This window comes from Nymphalis io, chromosome 29, assembly GCF_905147045.1.
Source record: "Nymphalis io chromosome 29, ilAglIoxx1.1, whole genome shotgun sequence".
NCBI lineage: Eukaryota > Metazoa > Arthropoda > Insecta > Lepidoptera > Nymphalidae > Nymphalis > Nymphalis io.
The window spans coordinates 3,135,488-3,154,381 of NC_065916.1; the positions used below are offsets into that span (position 1 = coordinate 3,135,488).

General features: G+C 37.3%; 1 protein-coding gene across 1 annotated transcript in view; it reads right to left on the minus strand.

The window, feature by feature from the left end:
• Positions 1-18,894, minus strand: part of LOC126779437 (1-phosphatidylinositol 4,5-bisphosphate phosphodiesterase epsilon-1-like) — a 93,553-nt gene that overhangs the window by 24,906 nt on the left and 49,753 nt on the right. Inside the window, exons 6-21 of the mRNA XM_050503359.1 lie at positions 14,269-14,367; positions 13,166-13,289; positions 11,062-11,237; positions 9,864-10,065; positions 9,378-9,510; positions 8,757-8,886; positions 7,084-7,287; positions 5,411-5,564; positions 4,525-4,739; positions 4,036-4,137; positions 3,207-3,329; positions 2,414-2,547; positions 2,184-2,282; positions 1,777-1,889; positions 1,460-1,587; positions 694-847 (exon numbers count right to left, since the gene is read on the minus strand). Coding sequence (XP_050359316.1) covers positions 694-847; positions 1,460-1,587; positions 1,777-1,889; positions 2,184-2,282; positions 2,414-2,547; positions 3,207-3,329; positions 4,036-4,137; positions 4,525-4,739; positions 5,411-5,564; positions 7,084-7,287; positions 8,757-8,886; positions 9,378-9,510; positions 9,864-10,065; positions 11,062-11,237; positions 13,166-13,289; positions 14,269-14,367 — 2,290 coding nt within the window. The remainder of the gene's footprint in view (positions 1-693; positions 848-1,459; positions 1,588-1,776; positions 1,890-2,183; positions 2,283-2,413; positions 2,548-3,206; positions 3,330-4,035; positions 4,138-4,524; positions 4,740-5,410; positions 5,565-7,083; positions 7,288-8,756; positions 8,887-9,377; positions 9,511-9,863; positions 10,066-11,061; positions 11,238-13,165; positions 13,290-14,268; positions 14,368-18,894) is intronic.

The window sequence follows — 18,894 nt, forward strand, 5'->3', positions numbered from 1 at the left end:
ATAAGTATGTATTTACAAAAGAAAAGTAGTATATGTAGTATATCAGTTGTCTGGTTTTCATAGCACGAGCTTTGTACAAGCTTAATTTGGGATCAGTTGGCCGTGTGTGAAAAATGTCTCGGGATATTATTATTATTATTATTATTACTATCAGAAAGAGCATTAAACGAGAGGTTTATGTTATATAATTTGTAAATACTTTGTACAAAATGCTCAAACTATGACGTTTTGTCCAAAAAAATATACTCTGTTTTCTGGCTAAAACTTGTTCAAGAAAATGGTAAATAAACAGTACAATCAAATTACGATTCAAACCAACTTTGACATTACTCATATTGCTCATTTATGACTAACAGCAACCTCTTAATATCCCACTGCTGGGCTAAGGCCTCTTCTCCCTTTTGAAGAGAAGGTTTGGAGCTTATTTTATTACCACTACGCTTCTTCAATCCGGGTTGGTGGAATACACATGGGGCAGAATTTCAATAGACATGCAGATTTCCATCATCGGTTAAGAGTCCCGCGTTCTAACCACTAGGCCATCTCGGCTTTACTTATATATACTAACAAATATTGATGGATGAAATATCATTTTTATTATTTAATACCAACTATATACCCACTTTTTATATACATATTTTCTTGCTAATCGCACTTCTCATTTTGTTTATTAGTAAATTGCACATGACCTACCTGACTATACAGCTCTACCGACGATTCCCCCTTCAGCTGGTGCCCCGTGAGGTAGGTGTTGTGACTGCTGGCTATGTAGTACTGGCTGAGGGGGCCCGTCATCTCGCGGGATAACTCCTTTGGCAGATCATCTTCTCCAATAGTTGAGGATTTCCTAAAGAAAATTCAGTGTTATAGTAACATTTGAGATCCAATAGGTCCATACCGAAATATCCATAAATGCGAAAGTAACTCTGTCTGTGTGATACGTTTCCACGGTTAAACCACTGAATGAACTAATATTCACACGTGTTTGCATACTCCAAAAAGGCAATACGTGGCAGAGGCTGGACGAGACGGGACTGGGGATGAAAGCGCTTGCTGGATACTGGAGGAGCGAATATGGACCACGAGCTCAACGAGTAACAGTGTTTACTTTAAATTGGCAACTATTCCTAATGCTTACAATTAGACTTGCAAAGCAATATTCGCAGGCGTGGCTGAATACCCGAAAATGTTGATTTTTAAAAGCTTTTATTTAACTTTCAATGTTTGTTTGTGACAAACTTTGCAAGCTGAGTTAGAACCACTTTTATCCTACGAAGTTGATGCATGTTGGGTTAGTTCCGATGACAATACATTTTATGGTAAGCATGACCTGATTCTACGATGAAAATTGGCTCCAAATGAATAAACTCTTCAACGGTCAAAAGCATAGATACGAAATTTTGTACATGTTTATTAATGTTTTTGTTTACTAGTAATTTAGCAGCAAAATAGCACTCACCCCGAAAAATTGTTAGCTCTACGCTGTTCAGGAACGAACGCGTAATTGTCTTTGTCCGTGAGAAACCTTACGAAGCCTTCGAATGAGAAGCAGTTCTCCGCGCGCAGTGTCGGGTCTGGCTCGTGCCTCTGTAGATTAAGTATTCTTAAATAATACGGGGTTATATTATAATCAATTTAAATAGTACAATGTGATGTGATAGTCTGCGGTCCATCTCAGTTCTTAGAATTAAAATTATCAATCAATGCAAACGCCGAATTTTCAATATAACAGCTATTACGAAACGTGTAAATCTTAGGTATATTTTTCTTGCTTACCTGTATAATATCTTTCAATTGTTGTTCAGTCTTGGGTTCATTTTGTCTCGTCTCGCAAAACTTCCCGAGTGTGGGCAGTGACAACACTCGACCGCTTACGTCGGGGCTCGCGCCTAACATAAAACTTGGATCAATTGTAAAATATTTGGTAGTTTTATCAAATCATAGATACTTTAAGTTTTAACAGCTAACACCCAACATACTCTCCACTCTTAGTTTAAAGGGGAAGGAACCAAATGGGAAACTCCAATTGGAACTTCCGAAGACTCAGGCAGTGCAACACTGTCAAAGTCCCGTCTGTTACTATGAATTTCTTGATAAAAAACTCCATGATTTTTATAGGCCTGATATAATTCCAACATTATATGTCTAATAAGGAAGATCAATGTTGTTTTTATTTAATATACCCGGTAAAGCTGCCGCTGCGAGGATGTCAAACGCTTTCTTCCTGCCCGCCTTGTCACTCGGCGGTTCTAAGTCCAGGGATCCATTTCTCGTCAATAACCCTAAGAAATCGAAATCTTTATTATATAAAAGCGTTACACTTGCTGAAATATACGATATGTCTGAAATGTCAAAAATTTACGATCGGTTCGGAAATAAATAACAGAATACTTGTAATTTATTAACGACTTACCCGTGCGGAAAATATTTTTGCTTCGGAAAAGTTCTGGAGAACTTCGACTCTTTTCAGCACCGAGCAGTGGGTTCCGCATCCTTGGTACCGCCAACTGTTCGAAAACGTCTCTCAACTCCGACCTCATTACTAGACTGAAACAATGTTTAAGCATTTAGTACCTATCCGGCTTAAGAAGCGACTGGTTTCGTTTACAGAACGTAGAATTTTTTACGGGATGCTATGAAGCTATATATAGCCATGGTCTTGCTACTTACGAATCAACGTATGAAGATGACAGATTGTAGTGTTTTGATGAAAATTTTGAAAACGTCACATAGACATTTCCACTATGCGAATTGTACTTGAATGTATTATTGATTTATACGATATTAACAGTAACAGTCTGTGAATGTCCCACTGGGCTGAGGCCTCCTCTCCTTTTTTTTGGGGAGAACCTGCACTTGTCAAAATTCCGCCACATACGATATTAATTAAATTTAAATCAGATTAATAACATGGCGGTTGGGCCAAACATTTGAATTTTAAATAATGTTGCCTAGTCAAGATTTTTAAGCTAAAAATAATATGTTTACAATATTTAGTATTGCGTTTCGGTTTGAAGGGTGAGTGAGCCAGTATAACTACAGGCATAAGAGACATAACATTATCGCTCCCAAGGATGTAATGATTAGTTAATATTTCCTACATCGCCATTATCTATAGGCGGTGGTAACTGCTTAACTTCAGGTGGCCCATCCGTCCGCTTACATGTAACATGAAAAAAATCTCGAAGATTTATCCTTCAACTTACCTAAAACTCCGAAATAACGCTACAAAATCCATGAAGTCTAGCTGCGTGTCGTAGCCCACCGAGCCCGTCCTCAGATGTTTTAGGTTCTCCCAAAATCTCTCGCTTGTCTCCAATCTTCTTAAACTATTAAAAAAACATATGGAAACGATGTAGTGATGTTTTCATCCAGAAGCCCGGTTTATTCCGGGATTTAAAATCGTTGGTCCAGTCGGGCCAATAAACTAATAGATTTTGTGCATCAAAAAGCTCTTAGTAGCTCTGTGCCTTGAAAAGCACGTAAAGCAGTTGGTTCCAACCGAGTTAAATTGCCGATTAAAACACGCATTTTTTTTACTGGTCGTAATCGGTCCGACCGACATAAGGTCTGATTTGACATCAGTTATATTAAGTGGTGTCACTAAAATTAATTATACACATAAGTTAAATAAATCGAATGCTCTAGAAGCGTTTCTATATATATTCACTCTGCAAACCTAGAAAACCTATATATAGGTATATATATGTTTTCTAGGTTATATGGTATATAAAAGATTAAAGGTTATATACTATATAACCTTTAATCTTCCTCAATAAATAGCATTCACTACCGCAAACATTTATTTTGATATTTATATGTATATACTCTTCAATTGCTGTAGAGGACCAGATCTTCCCCACAGACTATATTAGTATTATTATGATAAAATAGCAATAAAAGTAACAATCAGTGAATATTCCATTGCTAGACTAAGGTTTGTAGCTTATTCCACCACGCTGCTCCACAAAAGGTTGGTGGATAGCAATAAGCGATAGCTTAATTTCAGAAAATATGTTTAAACTTAGAGCTTACCTACTGCGGTTAGGAGAGCCGCTGAACACGCTGGTCGCCGCGGTGAGGCTGCTGTGACGCGGCGCGCACGACGAGTGCTGGCTAGATGCGGCCGAGTACGAGCTGAACAAAGACATGTCTTATTCTTATGTATAAAAACAACCTATCATTGCGGCTTGGAGGATACATATATAGGCAGATGTTCATTCGATACACGAAGGTTTCCTCAAGACGCTTTTCCCTGCGACCGAGCACAATATAAATTGTAAGCAAGCTGGGCTTCCGTCAATATATTCTTAGCTACAGAAGGAATTCTTATGGTAACGTCAAAATATATTTATAACAATGTACTTTATAAATGTTGCCTAGCGGGTTCTTAGTTAAACACTCATTTTCTCAAATGTTCTTTCTTTCTTTTCATATAAGCTGAAGAATTAAGCATATGATATATGAAATTTAGCTGGCACGCCATTTCAGTCCTACCTTTTTATTATATAAAATAATTTTCACCTGTGTCTCGGTGATCCCTGGACTACGTCATCATCACTGCGCGCGCCGGATGTATGTGAGCTGTAGCTCTTCGGAGAACTCTTCAATTCGGACGTGGATTTGTTCTTCTTAAACTTCAAGCCCGTATTCTTGATCGAGTCTGTGTGGGACTCTGCGTATTTGACTGGCGTGGAGTGTGACGAACTGTCGCAGACTGACTCCCTGCCTCCAAAGACCTGGATGGATTGAGGTGGAACACTAAATTGAGAAAAATACATCTCAAATCGTATTGTTGATCTTGTACCTAGTATCTGTGTTGATTACTTTTTACATACTCTTACCTCCAAGCCAAATTATTTTCACTGTTTATTTACATCCAGTTCTAATATACTTAATCATATGTACTTAAAGAACCAAATCTGAAAGAGTAATTACACACTTTTTTCTTATAGTGGTTCTCGTAAAACAAACTTAGAAGGTAGCTTAATTAATAGTAAACTAAAAAAACTTTAAATTTATTACAAAGGTCAAACTTACATTACTCGAATTGACTTAAGTTACTTGTTGGTAAGGATTTGTGCAAGCACGTCCGGGTAGGTATCACCCTCTCATCAGATATTCTACTGCCAAGAAGCCTTAGCTTCTTTATTTTTTTCTTTATTCTTTATTAACCTTAGTTAATATTGTTGTGTTCCAATTTCAAAGGAGATTGAACCAGTGTAATTACAGTCACAAGGAACATAACACCTTAGTTCCCAAGGCCGGTGGTGCATTGATGATGTAAGGTATGGCTACAATTTCTTGCAGTGCCATTGTCGATACGCGATAGTGACCATCGCACCATCAGGTGGCCAATTTGCTAGTCTGCCTATCTATGTAAATTTAAACGATAGGTGGTGAGGCTTACCCGTATAGCATCAGATACGAGCGGTTCGCAGCAGCATCCATCTTCGTAGTAAAGCGCCGTGAACTTGTTTTTCAGCCACGCGAGACTTCGGTCTGCGAGCTTTGTCTGACTTATCAAGGCCTTTATGACAAAGTGGAGGCCGACCGCCCACACCCTGAAAGTAAACGATAACAACAAATAATTTTTTTTTTTTTATTAATATAAATCTATGTATAAATATTTTAGTAATACTAGGTATTACTATATATATGTATTTTATACGAACATATAATTAACGTACGATACGTTCATTAGGTAGTTAGAGATGTACAATCTTAATCGAAAAATTGGAAAGTCTGACTATTTTATAACAAATATTTATAATTTAGTTATTTATTTAGGATCTCAGGATAGGAGTCTAAATGGTTATTAAGACTATGTTTGCAAATATGATTTTAAGTACATATTACAAAACAAAATATAAAAATTATTAAAATAACAATAGAAATGAAATCACGAAAATATTAGTAAAAATATAACTCAAAACAAACATTCTATATTGAAACAGAAATTTTTGAGATAAAGTTTTAACTTAGATAATTCTGAGGTATATAAAGCTAAGCCAGCGAGCTGTTTAGAAAGCGTATTATATAGTATATCCTGGGCAAAGCCGAATAGTGTCCATGATTTGTATTATTATAATTTGAAGAAATATATATGACCGAGGGTTTTAGAGTTTTGGGGCTTAGTACATGTATCTGTATGTATGTACATGTAAGTCGAGATGGCCCAGTGGTAAGAACGCCTGAATCTTATCCGATGAACGTGGGTTCAAACCCGGGCAAGCACCTCTGAATTTTCATGTGCTTAATTTCTGTTTATAATTCATCTCGTGCTTTTCGGTGAAGGAAAACATCGTGAGGAAACCTGCATGTGTCTAATTTCATCGAAATTCTGCCACATGTGTATTCCATATAGCCGAGATGGCCCAGTGGTAAGAACGCGTGAATCTTAACCGATGATCGTGGGTTCAAGCCCGGGCAAGCACCACTGACTTTTCATGTGCTTAATTTGTAATTATAATTCATCTCGTGCTTTACGGTGAAGGAAAACATCGTGAGGAAACCTGCATGTGCCTAATTTCATTGAAATTCTGCCACATGTGTATTCCACCAACCCGCACTGGAGCAGCGTGGTGGAATAAGCTCCAAACCTTCTCCTCAAAAAAAAAAAAAAAAGGGAGAGGAGGCCTTAGCCCAGCAGTGGGACATTTACAGGCTGTTACTGTACTGTGTATTCCACCAACCCGCATTGGAGCCGCGTGGTGGAATAAGCTCCAAACCTTCTCCTCAAAAAGGGAGAGGAGGCTTTAGCCCAGCAGTGGGACATTTACAGGCTGTTACTTACATGTACCAAACAGATAATAGAAAACATAGTTTTTGTTGGTTTTATAATTTAGATGAAAGAGCTTCTCTCAGATATATCTATAAAAAACACAGTTTTGGCAAAGATTCTTTCTTTCTTTTTCTTTACAAAGTTAATTCAATTTTTAGGACAAAACTCGTGCCTGGTTTTGCATAGTTCTTTTTATAAGAGTAACTATGAAATTATGTAACTATAGATTCCAGATCGTTAGTAAGACAATTCTAAAGTCTAAAAAATACTTTGGGGGGTAAAATTAAGCATATATTTACCTAAATGAATACGGTGGCAGCACAAAATGCACCGTTCTGTTATCACTCAAAGTTTTTCCGTACACTAATGATATGATATGCGGCCGTTGGCTGCACGTCTCGAGGCCATGTTTCTTTGCGCACGCGCAGAGCTCCGCGATGTCACGTGGTTCTAGCAACTTGCCTCCAAGACGCATGTCCTTCACGCATTGGAGGTCGATGAAGCTGTAAAAATACCAATTTAAATTCGTCTCCTTGTTGTTCATATATTATTTAATAGAGAAAAAATATGGCGACAAGTCTGTGCTAGAATTTACTGCAAATTTGGGATGAATCATGAAATTATTTTAATCTATAAAATCGTTTGCAATGATAGAGTTCTTACTTATACTATAGTTAATTTATTCTGGTGGTAGAGCTTTGTGCAAGCTCGTCTGGGTAGGTACCACCCACTCATCAGATATTCTACTGCAAAACAGCAGTACTTGGTATTGTTGTGTTCCGGTTTGAAGGGTGAGTGAGCCAGTGTAATTACAGGCACAAGGGACATAAAATCTTAGTTCCCAAGATTGGTGGCGCATTGGATATGTAAGCGATGGTTGACATTTCTTACAATGCCAATGTCTAAGGGCGTTGGTGACCACTTACCATCAGGTGGTCCATATGCTCGTCCGCCTTCCTATTCTCTAAAAAAAAAAAAAACTTCTGATTATGTATTACACATTTTGGAAAAAGAGTAACGTCTGAGTTTCTTGCCGAGTTTTCTCGATAGAATCTACATTTGGTTACATTTCTATCAACCGCTGGTAGTTTTGCATCGATTAAATGCCGTCATCAATTAAGTGAAACCGAGATGGCCCAGTGGTAAGAACGCGTGAATCTTAACCGATGATCGTGGGTTCAAGTCCGTTCAAGAATTTTCATGTGCTTAATTTGACATCTCGTGCTTGACGGTGAAGGAAAACATCGTGAGGAAATCTGCGTGTATCTAATTTCACTGAAATTCTGCCACATGTGCATTCCACCAACCCGTATTGGATTAGCGTGGTGGAATAAGCTCCAAACCTTCTCTCAAAAAGGGAGAGGAGGCCTTAGCCCAGCAGTGGGAAAGTCACGGGCTGTTACTGTAAGTGAGGACAAGTGCCTGTTATAGTCCACTTGAATATAGAATATTTTGATTTTTTTCAGTCTTCTTAAAACGATAGAAGTGACCAGTCCAACATTTAGCGTGTTCTAAGTGCTTTGTGCTATAATGTGTATGTTGCCTTACTGTATTTGAGGTACCACTTCTTTTTTTATTTTATCAACTGTTTGCTATAACCAACAATATACACACAGATACGTGTGTATATTGTTGGTGATCTTATAAATAAATAAATAAGTCTTCTCAAAACGATAGGAGTAGTCACCGCACAAAACACTTAATATTCCCAGAGGAGCACAAATTAAAACCAGTGATATTTTCTAATTTGAACATATGGCTTGGAATTTATAAGTCATATTAATAGAAACGCAATTACACCTTGTATTATTAAAACAGTTCAACGATAGCGCGATTTAAAATACTACTAACGCCATCTATTGGTGAAATATGTTAAATATATATGAATATAGCTAAAAATAAATTTAATAAAATATACAACAAGTAAATAATATTGTGGCATTAATAAGTAGACTCCCCTCTTACTACTCACCCCTCCTCCCCGACCACACCAGCTTCATTTTCGTGCACCAAGTTTCCAGAATATTTAAGGGGTATGATTTCCTCGGGGTTGTATGATAAGCTAATCTCAGGTTGCTGTACGTTTTCTGATGGGGTTTCACCTGAAAATTAAAAGCATTGTTGTTAACGAAATATCGACCATAATTAAGAAATATGGAATGAATACCGAATGGAATATTTTCACTTTAATTTCTTATTTCATTTTATATTTTATTTCCAGTGATGCAATTAACAGACAAATATGTAATATATATTGCCAATGCGCCAACATCCATGGGAAGCAATACAGCAATGTAAAGTATTGATGTTTATTTCTTTTTTATTTATAATATAGGTAGGCGTACGGGCAGATGGGCCACCTGATGGTTATTTGTCACCACTGCCCATAGACATTGGCGCCGTAAGAAAATTTTTACATCACCAATGCGCCATCAACCTTGGGGACAAAGATGTAATGTCCCTTGTGCCTGTAGTTACACTGGCTAACTCACAATTTCAACCGAGATAAAACAATGCGACGTATTATTGTTAGACGGTAGTACAGTACCACTAAAGTCAACAGTAAAATATGATATTAACATAAATTACATACCGTGTTGTGAGTGTGGCCGGTGCGCTGTGCGGCACCACGTGAGCAGTGCGCACGAACGTTCTAGCCTTAGCTGAGCGAACGCGCCGCCCCACTCCGTCTCCCCCACTACACACGCGGTCCCGTGGTGTAATATCTGCAATAGAGAGATTCGTATGCTTAATACGACATTATAAATTAGTCTAGTGGCTAGATATATGACGAAATTATCATTATTATTTTATATATAAAATTATTTACATTATATATTTGTAATATAGAAAGCTTTGAAGAGAGTTTCTAAGAGATTGCTTGTTGAACAGTTCTCTTGTAGGAAATCTATTCAGATATTCTATTTATTGAAAGAGGTTTTATATAATACAATTCCACGCTCCGGCTCACGAGGGGGATTGTGATGGCAGAGTTACTTTTAGAAGTGATATACGATAAAGAGTATTTGATTCGATGATAATGGTGATTATAATGACGCAATATCTGGACCAACTATACCTGTAAAACGTGCCTGTCCATTCTCTCCCCGTTCTGCGGAGCAAGGGGGAACATAGTGACGCCATGATCATGAGGTAGGGGCTGTACAGGGCAATATCCTCCTCCTTCCAGCTCGTACAGAGCTTCGTTCTCAAAGTCTGAACCTGCGGTCGTCTGCGCTGGTTGCACGAAGACGGGCTCTTCGCATGATTCAATAGCTGTTCTAAAAAGATAGGGGGTATTTTAGTCTTTTTATAAGTAAGACTGACCTATAAGTGTTGTTGAGGATTTTATTAGTTAAAAAATGATGTGTCTTCTTCTTTCCTATTTCAAATCAATAATGACAGAAAAGGACAAATCAGTGTTTAACTAAACAGCAGCTAAGCAAGTAGTTCGCAGTTTATTCAACGATTATGCTTGGTATTGTACATGTTGTTACGAGCTACTCTATTCTAGTTACTAGCTCTACTGGTGGTAGGGCTTTGTGCAAGATCATCTGGGTGGGTACCATCCACTCATCAGATATTCTACCGCAAAACAGCAGTACTTGATATTGTTGTGGTCCGGTAAATCTTAGTTACCAAAGTTGGTTGGCTATGTAAGCGATGGTTGACATTTCTACAATTCCAATGTATAAGGGCGTTGGTGACCACTTACCATCAGGTGTATATGCTCGTCCGCCTTATTTTTTAAAAAAAAAAAGCTTGCGAAAAGCCGTTGTTGAAAATATAAAGTGATTTTTCGCACTGTACACAAAATACCACACATCTATATCGCTATATCGTTCACGGAGTTTATACTCTGGAGTATTAACTAATATTGCAACGATCTCCCTTGTTGTTTTTGTTGTTAACTCGCTATTATATAATACTATTTACTTTCGAGAACAGTTTTGAATTATGTAGAAACAACATATAACAATGCGTGTATCCTTTGTTTCTTCTACGAGCTCAAAGTATATAACGCACTTTTAATTAGCAACTTAACTACGTTCTTGGTGGTAACGCTTTGTGCAAGCCCGTCTGAGTAGGTGAGTGGTACTCATATGATATTCTACCGCTAAACAGCAATATTTTGTATTGTTGCGTTCCGGTTTAAACTAACAGAAACCACAAAATTCGACTACATTATAAAAAATAAGTTTTTATGTATTGGTTATATATTCGAGAACTTTCTCCGATCAGTAGAACACATTAAAACTTATTTAATACGATACCACCTTAAATAATCTCCAAAGACGGGTGCCGTTGTCCTCGCCAGGCTGTATCGGTGCTGGTGGAAGCTCGCTATGTGGTCCATCACCGCCTGCGTCCGGTACACCTTCTCCAAGTTCATCAGACCCTCGGGCCCGACCCGTCGGAACTGTTCGCCTTCTTCATCAAATGATGCGATGTACTAGAGATTTCCATTAAACTTTAGTATTTGAAAGTCAGATTTAAAGTTCAATTTTGGATATTTGTTTTAATTGAATTTGTTTATTATTATATATTAATTTAGTGTTCGTTCAGTACAAGAATATACAGTAACAGCCTGTTAATGTCCCACTTCTGGGCTAAAGCTTCCTCTACCTTTTTGAGGAGAAGGTTTAGAGCTTATTCCACCACGCTGCTCCAATGCAGGTTGGGGGTATACACATGTTGCAGAATTTCAGTTAAATTAGACATGCAGGTTTCCTCACGATGTTTTCCTTCACCGTCAAGCACGAGATGAATTATAAACACAAATTAAGCACATGAAAAGTCAGTGGTGCTTGCCCGGGTTTGAACCCATGATCATCGGTTAAGATCCACGCGTTCTTACCACTTGCCTATCTCAGTAACAGAATATATTATAAGTAATGTTGGTGACCCCGAAAATTATTTTTATTTATTCTATAAGCAATATTGTTCGTAGTTTTGAATTTTATATCTTCTTTCCATGGCAACCCTCTCTTGAAAAAACGAATGCGTTTAAAAAAAAAGTAAAAACGAAGAGAATGCTTAATCATTTTGTTTTGTTTATTATTTATAACAGTGTTCAATGTTTTGTTTCTATTATTGTTATGCAATGAGATCCCTATAGTATTTCGTGCAATCTTATCACAGATATTATATTTTTTATTCATATTAGCACATAGAGTTCATTTAATTAAACCAACCTTAAACATTTGTAAGTTAATTTTTGACCTTTTAACGTAACCGATATTTCAATAAGGGCAAGCCTCGGCGCCTGCACTGCATTTGAGTGGCAGATGGTTGGTATGCGTGCGGGCGACACAGCACCACAGTGTGTAAACAATAAAATGAATATTGTAAATAAATAATTAAATATGCTTATTTCTATTCATTCTATTAGTATATTTAATATATTTTATAGTTTTTCATATTTGCTAATAGTTTTAGTTTTTAGTTTTAGATTTACAATTATCATTTTTAAAATGTAATATTTTAAATTCGAATTTTATTATTTATAATGTTAGTTGTTACTTAGTTATATATTAATAATAATAATATCCCGGGACATTTTTCACTCACGGCCATCTGATCCCAAATTAAGCTTGTACAAAGCTTGTGCTATGGAAACCAGACAACTGATATACTACATATACTACTTTCTTTTGTAAATACATACTTATATAGATAATTACACCCAGACTCAGAACAAACAGACATGTTCATGCACACAAATGTCTGTCCTGGGTGGGAATCGAACCCACAACCTTCGGCGTGAAAGGCAAGTGTTCTACCAACCACGCCAACCGGCTCAATATTAGATGCTGTGGTTTGGCTGGAGGGAGTACACAGAAATATAAGTCTAGTGTAATGTGTAATGATCCTTATAAAATAAAATACAATTGTCACGACGATTCCACTAATAAATTTCCGGAGTTTTCGCATTTGGAAATTGGTGTTATTGTTTTTACAACAGGAGAGAAAGCGTCGAAAATGCTTCTCCTGCCAAATTTAAGAAATACTTAAGGAACGCTTGTGTGCTAAAGGCATAATTCTTTAATATTCTCGTTAGAATCTACATTTCGAACCGGTAGCGCTTGACGATTCAATAATATTTGTAAAAGTCTATTTGAATAAAAAAAATATTCTGATTTGAAAATTAGTGACTTTATGGATGATAGCACATCTTGGGAATGTAACGAGCGCTTCCTGGCTATTTCTTGTTTTTTAATTTGTATGACATACACGATAAAAAAAAACCGCTGTATCTTTCGCCGGTTCTACCCAGATAAGAATCTGTTTCCGATTCTATGGTAGTTTCAAATTTGATAATCAATAAGTGAGTAATAATTCTATGTTGAATAAATTAGTTGAAGATTCTGGTAGACTTACCACCTGTCTGCTCGTCTCGGTGTACCGCGACTCCCGCGTGCAGCTGTCTCGTAGTGGGCTGGTGGTCGCGCCTTGGTCCACTCTCTTACAGCTTTCTCGTCTTGTGCCTCTTTTAATTGAAGATCTGTTGAAATTGACTGCTTTTTATTATTTTGTTGGAAAAAAGTTGGCATTTCTCAAAATGTATTGAGTGCTAAATATTTAACAATTTGATAATTCCTAGAAGCTATGGTCAGCCATTTTTATAATATACAAAATGAAAATAAAAAGAAAGAACAAAATACACATTACAAATTTAAAACAAAAACACGCCGTCTAAAAGATTGTCCTGTGGCATTGTACCCAAGACGCTGCCACTATTGCCTCTCTGCACCGCTAGAGCTCTTGGGTCACTAGATGTGTGTGTGTGTGAAGTGCTAAATTAAAAAAATTATAATCTATAATACGCTATTATATTACTCTAGTATGTTCTTATTTACTTCTCTTATAATATAGGTGGAAAGGTAGGTGGGCCACCTGATGGTAAGTGGTCACCACCGCCTATAGACATTGGCGTGATTTTTGACAGTCACTGTTATTTTATCGTAAGACCTACATAATTAAACTTTCTCGTATTTTTTTTTATCATAATAACTATGCATGGAGGGTGAGTGAGCCAGTGTAGTTACAGGCACAAGGTAAATTACATATTTCCTAGAATTGGTGGCTCATTGTAAGGTAAGGGACGGTTTATGTGTCAAAGTCTATGGAGATATATTTTCAAAAAAATATATATCTCTATAATTTTTTTTTATATAGAACAGGAAGGGGGGCGAGCATATAGGCCACCTAATGGTAAGTGGTCACCAACGCTCATAGACAATGGCATTATAAGAAATGTTAACCATCGCTTACATTGCCAATGCGCCACCAACCTTGGGAACTAAGATGTTATGTCCCTTGTGCCTGTGATTACACTGGCTCACTCACCCTTCAAACCGGAACACAACAATACCAAGTACTGTTGTTTTGCGGTTAAATATCTGATGAGTGGGTGGTACCTACCCAGATGAGCTTGCACCAAGCTCTACCACCAGCTTACCATAATCGTGTTCAGTATTTACCTGTCATCCTTCACTGAGTCGCGCTTGGTGTCTCTCCTGTGCGTCGGCGTCACGGCGACAGAGTGGGTCGTCAATGACGGCGTCGCTGCCAGGATTTCTCTGGAAAAATAAATAAAAAGATCGGAGTTAACAACGTAACATGAATGAGTTGAGATAAATCACGTATTCTCAACGCGTGACTCATCTGAACATTTCCTCACGAGATGCTTGGTACACACAAATTATGTACATGAAGATTTAATAGATAAATAAATAAATAAAAATCTTTTTTTAAATCGTTTTTGTACATCCATTCATATCTACTCTGGTACTCTAAACTAGGAAGACCCGTGTCTTAGGGGCCAGTGGTACTTGTGAAGATTTGAATCCGCAGCCGCAATCTTCGGCTAAGATATAAGATTAAGTGTTCTATCCCTTAGGACATCTTAGCTGAAGGGCTTCTAATATAGAAGAAGACTATCATGTTAGCTGTCTTTTTTGAGATAAGGAAGGACGATGGAGAGCATTTCCACTACTCAAGGACATGTTTATTTTAACTCAAGGCAACTCACTAATAAGCGGGAGCGTCAATATTATGGTGCAATGGTTTAGTGCAATTACGGAACAGCTAGCTATGTAAAAGTCGCCGGGTCGATCCTGACCCCTTGGTTTATTGTAATCACCATTCACAACACAAGCTTTATGCTTAAATAGAGGTATAAATAGGAATGTTAGAAATTTTCTTAAAATTAGTAATACCCATTTTTCGCATTGACTTGTTGCTGTTGGCCCAAATGACTTCGACAGTGTCAACGGGTGGATATTTATTGAGGCAATACAGTAATACGCGTATTACTACTACGGGTTATACTGGTGGTAGGGCTTTGCGCAAGCTCGTATGGGTAGGTATCACTCATCAGATATTCTAACGCAAAACAGTACTTGGTATTGTGGTGTTTCGGTTTGAAGGGTGGTAGGGCTTTGTGCAAGCTCGTCTGGGTAGGTACCACCCACTCATCAGATATTCTACCGCAAAACAGCAATACTTGATATTGTTGTGTTCCGGTTTGAAGGGTGAGTGAGCCAGTGTAATTACAGGCACAAGGGACATAAAATCTTAGTTCCCAAGGTTGGTGGCGCATTGGATATGTAAGCGATAGTTGACATTTCTTACAATGCCAATGTCTAAGAGCGTTGGTGACCACTTACCATCAGGTGGCCCATATGCTCGTCCGCCTTCCTTTACTATAAAAAAAAAAAAAAAAAAGGGTGAGTGAGTCAGTGTAATTACAGGCACAAGGGAAGGGAAGGGATAACATCTTAGTTCCCAAGGTTGGTGGCGCATTGGCGATGTAAACGATGGTTCTTATTTTTTACAATGCCAATGTCTACGGGCCTAACTCTCATAATCCGATCCGCTATCCAACACGACCGGAAAGATTTCAGGTGCAGGATCAACGGCTTTACGTGCTTTCCGAGGCACGGCAGTGTACACACTTCCAACATCCAGACTCTGGGCTGCTACTGAGACTTTTCTAACAGAAAAACCGAATAACTTTTTATTGGCCCGACATGGGAATTGAACCCAGGAACTCCGGGTCTGCGGCTTTACATCAAGCCACTAGACCAACGAGGCATGTACAACAAAGTATGTAGTGATAACATATTTTTAACACATATTATACATACAGTTAAGCTTTCAGCCCTTATTTTTCATGTAAAAATTAACCGGGCCAAATCTCACACTTCTGCTTGCGCGTAATATGATTAAAAAGTGGGTACAAAGTTTTCTCTTCACATATTAAATTTGATTCCCCAGTTAAGCGTAAAACTAATATTCGAAGTAAGTGCAAAACCCAAAAGAGCAGGATCGTACCTGCGACTTCTAATCGCGAGGCTGCCTTAATACCATTGAGCTATCGCTGTTCAATAACAAAACAAATATTTAAAACATCAAAGCCAAGAATAATTCCAGCCAGCCATTTATCTATGTCAAACTTGCGTAATTAACCCCTCTTGCCTAGGGGTAATTAACCCCCAGGTTAACCCCCCAGAGAATAAACTGTTGTAATTAAAAAATAACACATTGAGATGAGGCCACTCGACCGAGAGCATGTGTGTGATTAATATCTACATGGAGCTGTTGTTACCACTATATTTTAATTAAATAGAGTCAGTTATTTTAAAAGAAAATATTATTAATATAAAAAAGTAACGGACTGTGAATGTCCCACTGCTGGGCCTGAAAACCTCCTATCCTTTTCGAGGAGAAGGTTAAGAATTCCACCACGCTACTATTTTGCGGGTCAGTTACTACTATAAATTATTTTGTCCAGAAGATAAATTGGTAAATGAGAACTCTAAATATAAATAAATTATATGCTGAACTTAATCAAATTGAAATTTATTTATAATTTGTAACTAAAAAATTTAGTTCAGTCTTAACAACAAAACAAAATGCTTGCCAATAATAAGAAACACACTTATATTATTAACTTTTGTATATCGAACCTTAAATGGCCTGGGAAATCTACTAACAAATTCTCACTTTACCGCAATCGAATCGAAGCGTAATCGTTGTCGTTTATCCGTTTTCCTATTCTTTAATTTAATTATCGACTTTGGCCATAGAAGTTAACAATTACGTTTGGTTTTGACACAACGATATATGGTAAAATCATATCGGTTCGGTTTCGATCCGAATCAATATAGAGTCAAAGTTGGGTTGAAATTGAATCGGGAACGCATCGTAATAGTAACAGTCTAGTCTAGTCTAGTAAAGCAGTGAATGTCCCACTGCTGGGCTAAGGCCTTTTTTCCATTTTTGAGGAGAAGGTTTGGAGCTTATTCCATCACCTTCCTGTTCTTTCATGTTTTCCTTTTGAGATGAATTATAATCACAAATTAAGCACATGAAAACTCAGTGGTGTTTGCCCGGGTTTGAACCCACGATCATCGGTTAGGATTCACGCGTTCTTACCATTGGGCCATTTCATCGTAATCGTTATAAATTAGTAGAATTGGGTTCTAGAAGAAATATGTTTTACACACGTAAAGACAAACAAAAATTGAAATAAAAATGCTTAAGGTAATGTCAGCTCAAAGTCATTCGCAATAGTTAGCTAGGTATATCCACGGAGTGTAGTGCATGGGTAATATGTTAGTGGTTTTAGGACTTTATTTTTAGCTTTTAACAATATTTTAACAAAAATGTTTTTTAAATCTCATAATAAATACACGTGGTAGGCATTTCTTACTAAATACATAACGTGACTTAAGAATAAATATATTAAGAAATTGCCCTAGTATATAGTGGCGTAGCTATAATAGGAAAGGCGCACTAGGCCCCCTAAGATGAGGGGGTTCTAACTATACTGATATCACAGAAAGATACCTCAATTTTATTGAAGTGAAAACTTCTTTAGACGCGTTGCGCTGGTTTATCGTAATGCATAGACTCGTGGCTCCGCGTCACCGACATGCACAATAATTTAACTATTGCGGAAATTAATGAGGATGATAGTGATTGAAATGTATGTAAATAAAAATTATATAAGCAAATTTTATCTATTATTTATTTAAATAAAGCTGTTTTAATATTTTGTATCGAGTTTGCGAAATACTGTGTATTTCGACGAATAAAAAGCTATATAATAAAAATGGATAGAATTATTACTTGGAGTGCCAATAGATGTGGAAATTGGACAAATATATTTAACAGTTTCAAGTTGTCACTTCTATCGGCAGTCCCTGTGAGTGCCTTTTTATTTATTTGTATAGACTGGTTTCCGCCCCCGTGTGAGAAGGGGGGAAATAGCCTATATCCTCTTCTGAAAATGTGCGCATTCATGATTTTGTTTCGACAACCTCATGTTGTAGTTAAAACATAAAAGCTTCACAAACAAACAAACTCAAACTTCATGTTGTAGCTTTCATAGCTTCACAAACAAACTCACTTTCACGTTTGTAATATTACTATTGGATGTTCATACGATATCGTCTCGGGTACAATTGGGAATAGGAGACGAATATTTGAGACGCTTGGATGCTGTTTTCTTAAAACGATAACCGGGTCAAACTGTCGGTATATATCAATAGTAAATTTTTTATTGTCAACTTCAACGTTGTGTTATCGTAAGGATTGTTAGCTTATAATAAATTTTCACGGTTAAAACACTAAAGCGATTTTGATGAAATTTTAGTAGGAAGCAAGCTTGAACTCTACAAAAGGACATAGACTACTTTTTTATAATAATAATAATATCCTGGGACATTATTCACATACAGCTATCTTATCCCAAACTAAGCAGAGCTCGTACTATGGAAACCAGACAACTGATATACTACATATACTACTTTTCTTTTGTAAATACATACTTATATAGACAATTACACCCAGACTCAGGACAAACAGATATGTTTATACACACATATGTCTGTACTGGGTGGAAATCGAAGACACGACCTGCGGCGCGAAAGGCAAGTATCTACCAACCAAGCCAACCGGCTCGTCTTATAACTAACACCTGACAAATCCAACCCAAGCCTGGGTAACAGCGCGGTCGAAAACTAGTGCAATATCAATATTGGTTTGTATTTCATATAGTAAATTGTAGATGATTTCTTTATTGACTCGGAATGTGTGCC